Source organism: Falco cherrug, chromosome 7 (assembly GCF_023634085.1).
Source record: "Falco cherrug isolate bFalChe1 chromosome 7, bFalChe1.pri, whole genome shotgun sequence".
Taxonomy (NCBI): domain Eukaryota; kingdom Metazoa; phylum Chordata; class Aves; order Falconiformes; family Falconidae; genus Falco; species Falco cherrug.
The window spans coordinates 45,681,509-45,698,102 of NC_073703.1; the positions used below are offsets into that span (position 1 = coordinate 45,681,509).

A 16,594-nucleotide genomic window follows, 5' to 3' on the forward strand; every position below is an offset into this window, starting at 1 on the left:
CCCTGCTCCCTCATGCCCTGGCTCCGAGCAGCCATCTCCAAAGCAGGCATCAAGCCCAGCCCTGCGTGACATAGTGCAACCACCCTCTGGGCACAGGTTGCCCTGCTCAGCACACCCTATTACGCTGTCCATCTCCCATCACATGTGCTGCTGCCCACTAACTTTCTGCTGGTTTGGAAAAGGTCCAAAAGGTTATTTCATGCCTAAAGAGCAGCAGTTCCCAGGAAAGCTTCCTGTTGCCTTGCCTAGGTTTCCATGCCCCTTCTTAAGGCAGTTGGACAAAAGCATTTATCCCCTGGGAAATTCCCACAGCTGTCTCCCAGCGATGGACTGTAGTACCCGCAGCGCACTTGGTGACGTCTGGGGATGCTTCCCGAGGGACTTGCGGGTTTGTGCTCCAAAGGGAGCCTTGTTGGGTATCTGGGGCTGCTCCCAGGGCCTGTTGAAACTGTTCCTGCCCTGACCCAGGAGGCAGGTGACACAGCTGCCTCCCCGCCTTTGCATCCTGTCCTGGGAAACCTGTCACCACAGTAGACTCCTAAGCACTGGGCTAGCCCCCATTTCACAACACTGCCTTCAGATGATGCCAGGGCAGAGCAGACAGGCATTTGTTAGCTAAAGGGCTAGGCTGTGCCCCCGCAAAGCACTCCCTCCATCCTGCCAACTCCTTCCCACCACCCAGAATTTGCCTGAGGGCACAGTTCTGCAGGCATGATGCTCTGAACCCAACTTGTCCTCACAGATCTGCTGAGAGTCCTCCCCCTGCAACACCCCGGCTGTCAGCCACCTCCTCAGCCAATGCCACACCAAAGCTGCCTCACAGCCAGGCCAAGAGCATTTAACCTCTCTCCTGCTTGGCGTCTCCCCTGAACTGAACAAGAAGCCCTTATGAAACAGCTGAGAGGTGCCAAAGTAGCTTTTTCAAGCAGAGGACACTCCCAGCAGCCTTTTCAGCACTTCATTCTCTTGCCTTTGTAATTTATACTGCTCCCTCCCTCCATACTGCCCTCCTCTCACAGCCCTAGAGATCAAAAAAATGAAAAGCAATTTGCAGGAGGTAAGAGATCAGAGAGGGCCCAAGGGCGAGCAGTGCAGTGGGCGGTGGGATGAAGGGCCCTTTGCTCTCTAGCTCCAGCCAGCTGCTCGCCTCCTCCCTGCTTTCATCCTTCATGCCCCTGTCCCCCTGCCGCCGCAGCACACCTACTCCCACTGGCAAATACTGAGCTCCTCTCCTTTCTTCTGCAATATCATTTTATGAGTGACACTGCAGGAGCCAGGCGACCTTCCTCAACAGGCAAGGAGCATTGCTGGGGAGAGGGGCAGGGAAACTGCCTGTGCTGGGGGCTGCAGGCAGCTCAGCTCTGACGGGCACATCTGTGCGGTAGAAAAAAGCCCTTGCCTAGGCAAAGCTGCCCCAAGCTGGGGCAGGAGGGTAGATCAGCATTCTTGCAGCGTCCCTTTCTGCCTGTTCCTTCTGTATTGGGTAGGCCCACAGAAACACCATGGATGGCTCCAGGGTTTCTGGGTTTCTGTGCTGGGAGCATCCTTGCTCCAAAGAGTGCTCAGTGCGAAAAGATAAAAGAGAAATGGCGGGGAACAGATGAACAGAGAGACTATGGCAGAGGAGGGGCACAGTACTGCTCCCTGTGAGCTAGTCTTCCACACTCCCTGCCCTGTCTGGGCTGGCATACAGATTTTGGAGCAGATTTGCTCCGGGGGGGCTGCGGATGCTGCAGCTGGAGGGGGCCAGCATACCGCATCCCATTGTACCGGCTGTCCCTCGTGTGCAGGGCTGCCCTGCGGGGTGGCGGCAGGGCCAGGGCCAGACATGCTCTATCCCACCAGGCCAGCCGCTGGCCACGTTCTGCGCAGGGCAGCCCTAACGCTTCTTTTCCCATCCCCAGATCCAGAACCCCTCCTGGATTGGCAACAATGGAGCTGCCTCCCCTGTGCCCGCCTGCGTTGTCCCCTGTGAGACGGTGCCCTCCTGCATGTCCCCCCATGCTCATCCCCACGCAGCTGGCGGCGTCTCCGAGTTCCTCGGTGTCTCTGGCCCTGGCAGCCACGTGGGACAGACTCACATGGGCAGCCTCTTTGGCACGGCTGGGATGAGCCCCGGCCTCAACGGCTATGAGCTGAACAGCGAGCCGGACCGCAAGACCTCCAGCATCGCTGCCCTGAGGATGAAAGCGAAGGAGCACAGCGCCGCTATCTCCTGGGCGACATGACAGGGTTGCAGCCCAGCACCCATGAGACATGGAGAGAGCACATGGGGACAGCCAAATAAATCCATCCGCTTGGACTCCAGACAGCAGTTGCCTCCTCGGGGATGTGAATACAGCACTTTTAGCTACCCTAGGCATATAAAGTACATATGTTAACGTAAGTGGAGTGTTTCCAGCATGAACACAGCAGCTCCCGGCTTCCCAGGATCAGGCTTCCAGGGGAGAGGGAGGCTGTAGAGCAGCACCTCTTCCAGTGAGATCTGGGTTGGGATGTGTCCTCTCTCACCAACACCTCCCCAATAACCTGGGCATTTTTTCTCCCCGCTCCTTCTTCTGACACCAGATCTGCCTTTCCAAAGAGCAAGAGCCCACTGGCATTTCAGCAGCTTCTCCGCCCCCGCCCCCCATCTTGCCCTCCTAATTTGTCAACAGTGTTGCTCAGATCTCTTCTGCCCTGGGCCCTGGATGGGGGCTCTGGCACCAGCAAAGAGACACCTCTCAGGGTGCTCCTGTCTGTTTAGCAGGAGCCACGACTTCCCACAGCTGAGTGGGGAACAGGGATAGGAAGATACCCGAAAGTAGAAAGAAGGCAACGGTAGCCCACCTCCTTCTAACCTGTTTCCTCTCCATCTTGCAGTCTGAGATGAAGCACAGAGCCGTAGAGGCCTGTGAAGGGGATGTTTCTCTTCCCAGCATGGCACGGTGCTACCACGCTGAGAGTCTTTGCCAGCCGTCTGGCGACCCAGCTGGAGATGCACCCCAGCAGACGATAGCTTCCCAGCATGGATGGCTGCCCCAGGGAGTGCCCGGGGTTTGCTTTGCCATGGTTGTGGTCAATGTTGAGGCTCTTGTGCATGGTGGGGCAGCAAAATGTTTCCTCTGGCATTCACTGAGTTGGGAATTACCATCCTCAATTTAGAGACAGCAGCTATGGGAGGGGAGTACAGTCGCTGTGTAAATCCACAGGTGCCCAAAGAGACTGCTTTGAGAAACAGCTCAATTGCTATCACACAGCCACAGTTGCGTGAGGCCATGGAATTCCTCATACACCTTGTGCTGGGGTCAGAAGCATGCAACGACAGCCCCTCCCTGCAGCCCTCCACCCCAGGGCCCTGCTGCACACAGCTGCTGTGGGTGTCTCCACGTCAGGGACAGCACAGGGAGCAGGCTGGGAAGGGACTCAAGGCTGAGCAAGGCAGTGCTGCCCCATCTCCAGCCACCTCGGATCCTCTTCACCTTGCAGAGGAAGCAGGAGACACCAGAACTTGCCTGTTTTTTTCTGAGCCAATATGCATCCCCACTTTTCCCTCCCAGCCCTCTTACCTGCACAGTGCTAACTGTTAAGTAAGATCTCCTTTGCAAGGCTAAATCTTCTACAAGCTTTTCAATGATCTCGTAGTGCTAGGAATAATTTTGGAACATCCTTTTACCCCACTGAATTATCACCAAGGAGAAGCTGAAGGTCAGCGCAGCACTATGACCCACACAGCATGGCTATGCAGACTGAGCTTGAGCTGGGGCAGCCGTCTCTGAGATTCTCAAGGGAGCTACAGGATTTTGCTCCCATAAAAAGTTGTGTGTCACCCTGCCCTCCCTCCTCATGCTCAGTGTTAGGGACTCTAGTAGTTCTACATCCAGGAATATTTAGTGGTCTTGGAAAAGGCTCCAAATAAGCTACAGCCAAATATCAGGTTTCAGGTTAACAAGATATGCAAGTATTTCTATAACGCCTGCACTGCCAGACACTACCTGAATGATACAGCGTTGCTAGATCAAATGTAATATTTATTTATTGGAATAAGAACAGACCAGTAGCAGTCTCTTTTCTCTTCCCAGAAATGCTAAGAGATGCCTGCCTCGGTACTCACAGGGAACCAGCACGCGTATACCACACCACGTGTACAACCAGGGCCTCTCCCATCACAAGGAGCCAGGACTTATGTCCCAGCCTAAACTTTCAGCCGAGCCATCGGGCTTGATGGCTTAGGTGCTAAAAGTGATGCTGATCACTGAACCAGCCAGGATCCTGCTGCCCAGCTGGAGGTGTACATCACCCCCACCAGATGCCCCAGAAGCCACCGAGGGTCCCAGCCCACCCAGGGATTAGTGGCAGGAGGCAGCTTCTCCAGCAGATTTTGTGCAGGCAGCCAAGTGTGCTGTGGAGAGCATTTCCCCAGGTATACTGGGGAGCATGATGCATCCCACAGTCAGCAGGGAAGCCCGCGAAGGGCCGCTGCCCCAACGGCCGAGGAACATTACTGACAAGGCAAATTTGCAGCCCGCAGAGCTGAGGAGCTGATGGTGGGGTAGGCACATGGGGACGTGGTCCCACGTGGCCTTCAGCTACCAGAGGCAGCTCCAACAGAGGGCCACAGCCATTCAAGAGCTTAGCCGCATTCCCTAGTGAAGTTAAAGGGTAGTTTTTGCTCCCGGACTTCCATGGGGCCAGGATTTCAACCAAGCTGTTTAACAGCTCAGAGGATTAAGTGCTGTATCCCCAGTCTTGTTAGAGAGAGAGGAGAGTCTCCTGGTAGCAGACTTGGCATTTACAGAGGCTCGCTCCCTCCTTCCTCTCACCTTAATATCCATGTGCAAAGCACATATCAGACGCACTCAATCTATTTTAAATGCCACTGTGTGTGCCTGGCCCGGAGCCTGCCTGAAAGCACGATGAGGTGAGGGGGGATGCTGCTCCTCAGAGCCCTCCTGCCTCCTGCCGCTGGTGGCCCCGCTGCTGGCCGGGCTCTGCCTCACCCCTCGGGTGCTGCCGCCGCAGCCACACAGTCCCTCGCACCCACACCTGTGGGTCGTGCTGGAAGGCACTCCCCTCAGAAATCTCCAAAAGCAGCTATTCAGGCAGTTTTTAAGCATCTGTATTTACACATATTTTTTAAATTAATTTAAAAGCTTTTTTAAACTAGCTGTTAAATTAACAAGAAAAACTGTATAAATATATATATACATATATATATATCTATCTTAATCTAGCCAACCTGTGGCTACTGCATTTCTTAAGGGTCACAGGGTCATTGCTGTTCTTGCAATCTCAAGTTACCAGGATGATGCCTTTTTTAATTATGATTATGATTATTATTTTAATACCTTTCAACTCTATTTATGACTTTCTTCTCTATTTATTTCTTATTTAGTATTTTACTCCTGCCCATACATTGAGTTGCGATTCCCTGGCTTGGATTTGCCTTTGAAGCTGCAAGCTTCATCCCCAGCCACTGCCAAAATATGTCACCAGCCCCAGCCACCCTGGCACCTGCCATGCCTGTAGTGGCACCCTCTGTGGGTGCAGCACCTGCAGCACCCAGCTAGCTGGGCTCACCCAGCTGCCCTGCCTGGCCTTGTGGAGGTAGCAGAACATTTCTCGCAAGCAGTCCTGGCTCTGGCTGTGCAGCAGGTACCCTAGAAGGGGGCTGCCTTACACTGCCCGTGGTTAGAAACACCAGAGACATCCCAGAGCTTTGAGACTAAGGGATATAAATAGAGCAGCGTGGGTTCCCGGCATCAGCTTAAAAGCAGTTGGGTACCACTCGCCTCCAAGTATTTGGACACACCTCTTGCTTACGAGCAGTAGCTAGTGCTTTGGTAGCAACTGCAAACCAGTGGTGAACCAGGCCTGGGCTTGCTGAGCCCTGCAGGGTCCAAATTCTAAGGGCCGCTGTGCCTCAACAGGCTCATGGTGGGGAGCAAGACAGGGGCCAGATGAGCCCCCCAGCACCTTGCCCACAGCCAACACTGCCACCCACCCACTCTTAGCAGGCTCCCGACGGCAGCCAGGCTCCGGCTGCCGCCTCCTGAGTATGCTACTCAGTTCAGGTCTCGCTGGCCCAGCACCCACCTGGGTAGAACCCACAGGGAAGAGGACCAAGACAGCAAAGTGAAGGAGAGCCAGCCTCCCTCCTCCCTAGAGCCCACAGCAGCATGTGCGTGAGCACACATCCCTGCCAGAGCGCGCATCCCTGCTGGAGCAGGCCTGGCCTGAGCCGTGAGCATTGGCTGGGCGTTAGGGGAAGGCCACACGTAGTGACAGCATGACACACACGAGGTTACAGAGCTGCAGCACACATGGCTTTACTTGCTCTGTCACCGTGGGATTGCAGCACCAACCTGGGCCAGGCATACCCAGTGTGCCAGCCGAGCAGAGCTGCCGGCTGGGCTTCTCCAGTGGTGGAAGTGTTTTGGGGCAGGGAGACACGTTCCCCTGACTCCCAAAGGACACCCAGACCGGGCAGCACGTTGTAAAACACTCTTCAAATGAACAAAGGCAAAAAGGTAGTTTCCTGGAAACGGATTGAAAAATAATTGAGCAGTGGCAGAGCCCTGTGTTTTACTCCGCTGCTTTGACTGATGCAGCAAAAAGCAAACAGACCAAAGGAGAAATTAAACCCAAATGGGAAGGGGGCGCAGAATTGGATGGAAAGTCATTCAGCCCTTTGCAGCTTCCCAAGGGAGCTGGGAGGAGGCAATGGAGTGGCCTTGCACCCCCTTAACTCTTTGCTGGTAACATGGTTCCCCACTCCCCCCACATAGCTAGGTAGGTAGATAGATCTAGGACTTTTATACTACTGATTTTGAAGGACAGTTTTCAATGTATAATAATATAACAGTTTAGGTGTGCAGTGTTTGAAAGAGAGACGGGGAGAAAGAAAGAAAACAAACCTCAATCAATATTATTGTTTTTTTGTTGTAAAATATTGTAACCTTGTATAAACGCAACCTCTTTTTTTTTTTTTTTTTTTCCTTTAGCTTAACAGCCTGGGGTAGAACATACTAAAAAAATAAAAAAGTTTTAAAAAAGTTCAGGAGAAAAAAAGAATAAAAAAAAAATCATTAAAAATGTTGCCATGTGAGGTTTGTGCCATGCAATGTTATTGCCTATGCAACCATGTATTACCAGTTCATTACAGTGGACTATTAAAAAAGAACAAACAGTCTTGCAGCTTGGTTCTTTTTAACTTTTTCTGAAGTAAGTTATTGCACTTGCAGGTTTGGGGTTTTTTTTTTGTTTTTTTTTTTTTGGGAGGTGGGGGGGCTGGAATTTCTGGGTGCTGATTTTTATTTTTCCAGTTTTTGAAAGCAGTGGCATCACTGCAAAGGGCTCTGCTTCCCAGCTGCCCTGGCCAAGGGGGCACAAACACTGTTGTTGTTGTTTTCGTTTGCAATAAACTCCTTCTCTTCTCTCCTCTCAACTGCAATCTGGCTGGTTTGTTCCTGACTCATGACAGATGAAATGTGATCAGAGGGGCCTCCAAAATCTCACGTTAATTGAAGTTGGCAAAAAATACTAACAGTGCCCTTTTGAACTGCTGACGCAGTGCAGAATGGATTAGCCGGGGGTAGATTAACAACAGGTGGCAGCTCACGGGCCGCTGCTTCTCCCTGTACAAAGAGATGGTTAACAGCCAGCAGCCAGGCACAGGAACACCCTGCCCACCAGCTCCCAGCTAACCAGGGCCTCGCCGCTTCTGGGAGCACTTGGCATCACCGACAGCCGGCACAGAGGGCATGGCGGCTGCAGGAGAGAGAGGATGGTCTCCCCGGCTCACTGCTCAGGAGCTGCTGCTTCTGGCAAAGCCTAGGCCTTGCAGGGCTCCTAGCCCTTCCCAAGCAGTCCGTAATGAGGCAGGAGGGAATCCATAATGGCTGACACAAGGAGAAGTGACTTGGCACAAGACGCCGTGGAGCTGGGGAGCCTCAGCCCACCGGCTCTCCGTGCTACGGCACCACTGCTTTTACACAGCACAGTCCAAAGCCCCAGCCCACCTGGGGCTGGCAGTGGGGGCACCCTGCCCCCGGAAAAGTGCTCCTTTCTCCCACATTCCTACAGGTCCAGTCAATGCTCCCTCCCCTCCCGGCTCTGCTTTGGCAGAGGACTCGGAAGTCACCTCACCTGCCCTGCCCTCCGCTGTGGCTCTGCCAGGTTGCCCAGAGGCGCCTGCCAGCAGCCGGGCACTGCTCACCGGGCTGCGGGGCAGGCTGAGCCAGCTGGGCTTCACCCCTCCCTGTACCGAGGGGAGGGCTGGTCTCAGCCCCACGCGTTCCCGGGGCAGGTCTCTTGCCCCATCTCAGCGTGGGGAAAACTGGGTTCCAGGATGGCCCTTTCTGCTGCTTTTGCTCAGTGAATAAACTCGGCTGTGAAGCCGTCTCCTCCAGAGTCAGCAGATCCACTGGCACCAGAAAAAGGCCAAGCCCCTGCACCTAGACACTGGGTGAACTGGAAAGTGCCCTTCACGTTCAGGCAGCGCCGAGAAGGTGCCCAGCAGCTGTCAACAACCCACCAAGACCCACAGAGCCCCTCTGGCCTTTCCATCAGTTGGCTAGGAGCATCAGCTCAGCTCAGATGGAGCGTGGCTGTTTTCCATCTTGTAGAGAAACGGATAATGCAGGTGCTGTTGCAAGCTTATCCATTCCTCTCACTTGTAGGAGAAAAATTCCCTCCCTCCCCAAGCACTCAAAGCCAGATTCTCCAGATGTTGGCAGAGTTCAGACTGTTGAGAGCCTAAAGCCAGTTTCAGTAACATCCTGGCTGTATGGGTTTACATCAGAAATTGCTCCTGGCCTGAATGTTGCCAAAGAGCTAAAAAGTCTCTCTGTAAACTCTAGATAGTGGCAGGACCCAGATTAGAAATGTGCATTCTTTTCTTGAAGCTGTACTTTCCTACTGGCATTACAGGAGTTGTTTAAAACACATGGAAAAAGTTTTCTCTGGGAGATGTGGCTACAGCACCTAGGTTAACGCGTTCCTTCTCTGCTGGAGAATAAGACTTTGAGGCAGGGCAAAGTTCAGCCAGTTTTAATGAAAAACAATTTTTTCTTCCTGTAAACTAAACAGATTTGCCTTTTTTCTTCCTCTTTTTAAAAGCAGGTTATTAACCTTTAAGCAGATGGATGTACAATAATCTTCTCATTGGCAAGGAAGGCAACAGCCATGCAAGGTGCATCTACTTACAGCCAGCTGCAGCCCACATGTAAAGGTGTTGCATTTAATCTGAGACAAACAAGTGTTTATTATTTGTGAAAGGATCTTCCACTTTCTCTTGCTTTTCAGTTCGTAACTTACTCACGGGACAAAAAGACAGATGCTCCGAGTTAGCAATCTGCTCCCTTTGCTGTAGCCTTGCTGAATTCCTGGATCTCATTTTACGGTCCTTTCTGCTTCAAACCTCTTCCCCTGCCTGTTTGTACGAAGTATGGCAGAGGCAGTTATTGTTCCCATCAGTCCTCAGCTGAAGGCACCTAGCACTAACTGTGCCTAGCACCCAGCTGAGACCTGCCCTCCCTTTGAAAGAAAGGTTTCAGCAAAGAAGGACCTTTAAAATCTTTCCAAGTTTTCAAACAGCCAAACCAGTAGGTGAGAAACAGTGTTTTTCTTGAGTGTACAGCTATACGGGCATGCAGAAGGGAACACGGAGCCTTTGCCCTGAAAACTTTAGCTATTTTTCCAAGGGACTATAATCTCATCTACGGGACAAATATGAGATGTTCACATTGGGCAGGTGAATATCCCTGAGCGGCACTTTTCAGTCAGTCCCAGGCTTCGGCTTCTAGTTTTACAGGTTCCCATTGCTGCACAAAATGGGGGTGGAGGGTAGAAGAAATAAGCTTCATCCTTAAAGCACAGGGTGCAACAGGAACCACATCTCATCATCACACATTGTAAACCTCATGCAGGCCTGTATATCCCAAGTTCTTCACACCTTTGTTGGTCAAACGGTGCAGCTTTCACCTTTTCCCAGTTCCCTGCCAACTAAAACTGAGGTTAAAAATCCAACAGATGTGACTTAATAATTAAGCTGCCTTTTTTTTTTTTCCTTACGACTCTGTAGAAATAGTCACAATATGGATTATTTCTCTTTATAGACACCTGGTTCTCCCCTTACCCATCTGTCTTCCCCTCTGCATACAGTCTGGTACCGAGCACTGGTTCAAGTTCATAGACTTAATGAAATCATGATCAAGTTGCATTGATCTCAGCCCACAGTCACTGCAGAGTTGTCATGCTTGTCTGGAGCAGAAGCACTTCCTACTTACGCAAGTAAACAGGCATTTAGAATCAGTAAAGGAAATTTGAAGGAGAATTACTGGATCCTTTTCCAGACAAATGAAGACAGCAAACAGGCAACCTTGCAGGGAGAACCTTTGAGCTGCACTGTTTTCAGCTGGAAAACTCCCTGCGTGCTGCTAGCTCCATGCCACTCCACTTAATTGCCTCAATTGTCGCTGTTATCCTTTAATGGGAAACATAACTCGTTTTCAAAGCAACCACAAGAAGCTGCAGACAGGGGAATCCTGAAGATCAGCAGAGGTGGGACTGCACTACAGCCTTTCCATCAGGCTGAAATTACACAGGAGTGCACCAGGAATGTCACCAAATGGCTTCAAGCCAGGACAGGCTGAAGAAAGCTGACACTGAAAGTCAAGGCTGACGGGTCCTCTGCCTCGGTACCGAGACACCCAAAACTCCAAACACTAACTCAGACAAAAGTGTGGCTGTTCTTTATTATATATATTTATTATATATAACACAATGCTGGTATTCAATCCTGTTTTTACCCACACAACTCCTAAGGCTTTGGGCGTATGACAGATTCTCTCTGCTTCCTTATCAGCAGTTACAGGTAGGAGGCTGATCTTACCCAAGCACAAGGACCGCGAAGTTCAATTTACTGTGCTCAGATACAGTGGTGGCAAACATCATAAAAAGAACTTACACCATCCTACATGCCCCCCAAACAGCATAAGCTACAACTGAAGGATCCACGATTCCACACTAGAGCAAAAGCATTCTAGCTGATTTTTCTGCCAAGCAAATGCCATCTCTGTCTACACACCAATGTTAGCAAGAGGTTTGAAGTGACTACCTGCTCACAGGGTAACTTTCATATCCTATGGAAAGCTGCAAAGAATACTGTGTTCAGAGTTTTCTGGCAGTTTTGACAAATTTTTTCCAGTCTAAAAGTTAAAAGATAGTATAGGTGAAATACTTACCTAGGAGGGCTGCTCTTCCCAGCTCTTCAGGATCAGATCCAAGTTAGCAACTGGACCAATTGGATACTCACTTTCTAGCATATATTTAATTCTACACAGCTTTGCAGGATTTTTTTCTTGTTTTAAGTACATGGATGAGACTACCCCTGAGTGCAAGAACTCCCTGTAGTTTACATTTCATCAGTCCTAGTAAAATTTAAACATGCAAGTGTTTAAGAAGAATGGTGAAAAAATTCACACTCCATCTGTCTGGTCTCTGGCTAGGGCATTTAAAATCCGTTTTCTCATCAGCACTGTCAGTTTTGATTTCTCTTTCCTGTATGGTGCTGTAGCCCTGTTAAGACAGCAGTTTCCATGTAAAGGGCTGGACAGAAGATTTATGCATACCAATTAACCATTCTGAGAGCCTTCCCGATCAAAATACGCTCTGCCTGTGAAGTGTAACTAAGGTACCAGACATTCATTATAGAGGGCATTCATGCCAAATCTTGCAGGTATTTTTAACATTAAAATTGTCCACCTAAATACATTTTCATGTGCCTCAGTACCGCATTTTTCCAGAGTGCTCAACACTCATCAATACAGCCTAAAAGCAAAATGAGTCAGAAGTACTGGGCAGCTCTTCAAACCCACCTTGCAATTATTTTGCTATTTGAGTCTCCAAGGCCCTTGAATTGATAATTAACAGGGAGAAATTCGTTGCTGCTGTAAAGCGTATTTGAACTGTACCACCGGAAGCATGATGGATAGCAGGAGGTTCAAGAGCAGGAGCTGGAGATGGCAGGGAAGAGTAATTCAGAATGTTAAGGCTTGAATTGGCACATCCTGTAACGAGATGGTGGAGCTGTGAGGAAGGAAAGAGTCAACACATTGTAGGGAAAGTTGGTGATGGACTCACCCCTTCTGGCAGGGCAAGCACCGTGGCACACCGTGCCCCTTGCTATGCACAAGCAGCAAGGGGTGCCATGCACACATGCTGCCCTCTCGCAGCATGCTCTGCCAGGACTGTGCTGCAGTGCTTCTGGAAGCAGAGAGCTGCCACCGCACTGGATTCCACAATCTCAATGATTTGGTCAAAGCTCTTTTCTCAAAAGCACAGTTCTTTAACACTTTCTGTCTCTTCAGAGAAAGATCTGTGCCCTGTTTCTCCAGGATAAATGCTACTGTCAAATCTTGGCGGAAAATTACAAGTAACAACTACTCTCCCCAGAAAGGTGCAGAGCAAACCTCTACTTCAAAGACAACCATCCAACCCCAGTTACGGGAAAGACAAAATATCGTCAGGTCTTTCTGAAGTACACTGTGGAAATTCAAGTTTAACACAGATTTGTGTAGCAAAACAGCCTGTCACTGCAATTCTCCCTTCTAAATACATCTGTGTTTCCTTGTGCCACTCCAGAAGTGACATACAACAAACACTCCTTGGATTTACTTTTTAATATACCAATATTAACCTTTTTGTGATAACATATATACAATGAAAAGTTAAAAATTATCTTAAAGACTGACAACAAACCCATTCCAAAATCAGACATGCAGGTACACCCTACCTTCACAGACTTTTGCATCAAGAACATCACAATTACAAACGCAGAGGGAAAGAAGGCCATTTTACAAATTTTTTTTTGCAATCCATTGCCAATTTCCTCCATGCTATGAAACAGAGACAAATTATCATCTAAATTTGATGGCCCTATAAAGCAATGGTAAAATGCCAAAGGACAAAAAAAAGGTCACTGGGCATTTTGTGGAAGAGGAATCCACTCTGATCCTTTGCGATGCAAGCACAAGGACCTGTTGCCATTTTATTCATCTGAGACTACAGATCAGTTTAGGAAAGCTGCTTAGGCTGTCCCCACTTCAAAATACTCCACCAACTATTTCAAATCCTCCGTGCCTTTTAAGACTGTGCAAAACGTGCACTTTTTACCGGCTTACTAAGAAAGAACCAGGAAATCACAGAAGCTTCATAACTCTGTGTAAGGAAGATGTTATAACTCAGTTAAACTGCTAAGGCCTGCCAAGCTGAGATCAGCCTCAAAAGAATGGCCAAAACCGAAGTGACTACTGCACTGTCACAGCTAACCTTTCAAAGCAAATTTCAAGGGAAATATGCTGGTATCTCCTGACGCTCAAGCACCACGACATAAATCAACAGGAATATTGAGGAAGTTCATTTGAATGAACCTGAGAGGCTGTAAAGAGAAATAGCAAGCAACAAACCTTCCTCTATCTTGTGATACCCACTGTGCAGGCAGCAATTGTTGTCACTGCAACAGCTATACTCCCAGCTCCCCAATACCCCTCCCACAGCAACTTCAGAATGAAACAAAGACTGCAGGAAAAGACATTTACTAGTAATTAAACGTTCCCAGAGAACTGGATGATACAGTTCACAGGCACATCCCAGGGGTGTTATGAAGTGAAGCATCCCCTCAGAGCTATTGTTCCAATATGATTTTCATTCACAGCACATCCACCGCATTGGGCAATAAGATAAGTCTTAGTGGGGGTGAGACAAATAGGAGCAGATGTTTCCTGTTTCTAGCCTGCCTTTCATTTGGTTTCTGTCATTGCTGCATATCCAGCTTAGGAGAGGGGGTGAACCGTGATGCCTAACACTTGTCCTATTGTTTGGGGTTTGGCAAAATCCAAGGAGTAAGGTTGCTTGCAGTGCAACAGAAAAACAGCTCATCAAGTAGGATGTCTCTGTAACTGGAAGCAATGGAGGTTTCAAAAGACAGTGAAATCACACTTATCTGATAATAAACATTTTATCAGTGGAGCAGGGAAAAAAGAGAATCTTTTCTCAGCCCAACTTGGATCATCTTGAATATCAAAGGGCAAGAATAACAGTCCAGGCAATTTTATTTCTAATTTTGTTGCATTTAGTTTTCTAATTCAGGTTAATTTCAGTATTGAGAAACAACTCCAATGCTCATATGAAACAGGAAGGCTTTTGGAGAAGCTTTACAAGCTGTATGTTTCAGTGGCAGCCTGTAGCAATGGGTTCCTTAAATTACAAGCAAAGACCCAATAGTTTCCCCAACAATGGTAATCCACAGGAGTTTGTAAGTGTGTGTTAATAGTGTCTTGTACATACACAAACCCCTGCACACTGAAGCTGTAACTGGGAATTTCTGTAAATGTGTTTTACAAATCAGTACTACAACACAGTGCTTGCTGAACAGGATTCAGATGTGAAAAACTGACTTCTTAGCTGTTGCTCCTATGTACAGCTATGATGTAAAACTAACCTGACTGCTGCTTTGATAATGAAGACTGAAAGATACACCTTTTTCTGTAAAATACAACTAGTTTTGACACAGAGTCAGTCTCTTGCACGGATGCAGCAGAAAACCTGAGATTTATGCAGGAAGAAGAGGTGCAGCAATTGGACTTCTGCCCTGCAGGTCTCTGCTTTGAAGGAGACTGTCCTCCCAGCTGCTGTGTGTCTCAATTTGCGTCAAAATAATTTAAGTAACACAAAATGCTGTGCCCTTTAAAACATGTGATAACATACAGATTTTTGTTGCTGACATTGTAAAAAAAAAAACAAACATAAATCAACATTTGTCTCACTATGCAGAAGAAAATGTTTGTTACGCAGTTACTTAAGCCAACAATTAAGCTCAAAAGACAGAGGCCCATCAACCACACAGGCAATAAGCTCCTCCCAAGAGAGCCAGCTATACGTTGCAGACAGTTGCTTTGAAGGGATGGGTGCTTACAAACCACAGAGCTGCTGCAGCACACTTGATAGAAGAGGTCAGTCACGCCAGTCAGACCACAGAGAGAGAGATTCTGTTCTGTTCTTCCATGTGCATAGCCTCCTTTGGAGAAGAGAGTGCATTTGACGTTTCTGGGAGGACCCATGAATAGATTCAATCCTCTGTCAGCAACAGAGAAGCAGTCGTTCAGCTTTCAATTACATATTTGTGCAATGTAAAGGGAAGACAACATACCAGAATACAACATTAATTCCTGTCTCCCTCAGATACAGTCCACTCTCTAGTGATTTATTTTATTCAGGGCCATATGTTCCTCATATCACCTTTTCAGCTGTCATTTTCATCATTCAGGCTTGTCTCACAGATGCCTTTACAAGCTGCCGATATTGGGAAAGCTCTTCAGTTTCTCAGGAAAGTCATCTTTGTACAGGACAGGGTCAGCACGGTGCTCCACCACTTTTAGAGGCATGGTCCCAAAGACAGAGGCAAACTTATTGATGCATTCAGATCTGGTGAAAGGGAAAGCAATGTAATTAAGACCCCAACATCTGGGCTGGCCACCAGCTCCCACAACAACACAACTGGTAGAACCCTTCCCTCTTGTGCTTGGAAGTATTTCAGCCATGCTGGCTACTAATAAATAAAAAGAGAGCCCCACTGCAGAGAGAACTGAAAAGAAGCTGGTGTTCCTTGATTTATCCATTTAATCACAGAGACGATCAAGGGGATGCTGGCAGCAGCACATGTGCACATGGAGGTCAAAGCTTCCCTTCTCCCTCCCCCTAGAATTCCAGTCATTCTTAAAGCAATGTACATGCTGTAAACCAGAACAGATTAACTGCCAACATGTCTCTTAAAGGGCCACTGTTGGGTCAATTTGGCTCATAACGAAGGTTTTGCAAAAAACAAGCCTTTGTGAAAATGAAGTTCTAAAAAATAATAAAAAAACCACCATCCCCAAAAAACCCAACCCAACTAAGCAACGAAAAATCCAATCAAAAACCTGGTTTTTTTCAGGCTTCTTCAGAAGCTCTATCTTTTCCCACAAAAATAAACATGCCTCAGTGTATAGGCAACACTGTTTGGACTACCTTAAAAGTGAAGCTGAATTAAACTATAAAATGAAAGCAGCTAGTTTATTTTCCTTGTCTAAATAAAGAGATATTGAGGAGTAAGGCATCACATTAGCACAAAAAAAGATTAGACCACTGATAACTCTTTCCAGTTTTAATAATCTCAGGTGTCAGTAATGCTGTAGAAGGAATAGCTATGTGCTTCAAAAAACAAGCAGATGTTTAACCTTACATTGCTCCTTTTAACTCTTTCACCAAAAGGCACAGTACCTGTGGAAGCAAGGCAGGGGAAACTCGCCTCACCTCACCTCAGCCAGTGCCCAGCTAACATTAGCTGGGTATTATAATTTATTTTTAAGAATCAGCTTTTAAGAATTTCAGACACCAAGAATCGTGACAACAGTTCCCAACACATAACATGAGACAGCTACAAGAAAACAGGTCATATTTCTTCTGCCATTCAAAAGGGAAAACAAAAAAGAAATGAGTAGTTTTGACTCTGCTACAGAGGCTGACGTGCTGCAGGCGGTCCCAGAGCAGGTCTCTTGCTCTCCAACCACTGCAC

General features: G+C 48.3%; 2 protein-coding genes across 2 annotated transcripts in view; one reads left to right on the forward strand and one right to left on the reverse strand.

The window, feature by feature from the left end:
- The window catches only part of ALX4 (ALX homeobox 4), a 44,815-nt gene extending 37,532 nt beyond the window's left edge, over positions 1-7,283 (forward strand). Inside the window, exon 4 of the mRNA XM_027816299.2 lies at positions 1,905-7,283. Within this exon, the coding sequence (XP_027672100.2) occupies positions 1,905-2,228 (324 nt within the window). The 3' untranslated portion in view covers positions 2,229-7,283. The remainder of the gene's footprint in view (positions 1-1,904) is intronic.
- Positions 7,284-10,728: 3,445 nt separating this feature from the next.
- Positions 10,729-16,594, reverse strand: part of EXT2 (exostosin glycosyltransferase 2) — an 82,142-nt gene continuing 76,276 nt past the window's right edge. The window contains exon 14 of the mRNA XM_055715929.1: positions 10,729-15,465. Within this exon, the coding sequence (XP_055571904.1) occupies positions 15,327-15,465 (139 nt within the window). The 3' untranslated portion in view covers positions 10,729-15,326. The remainder of the gene's footprint in view (positions 15,466-16,594) is intronic.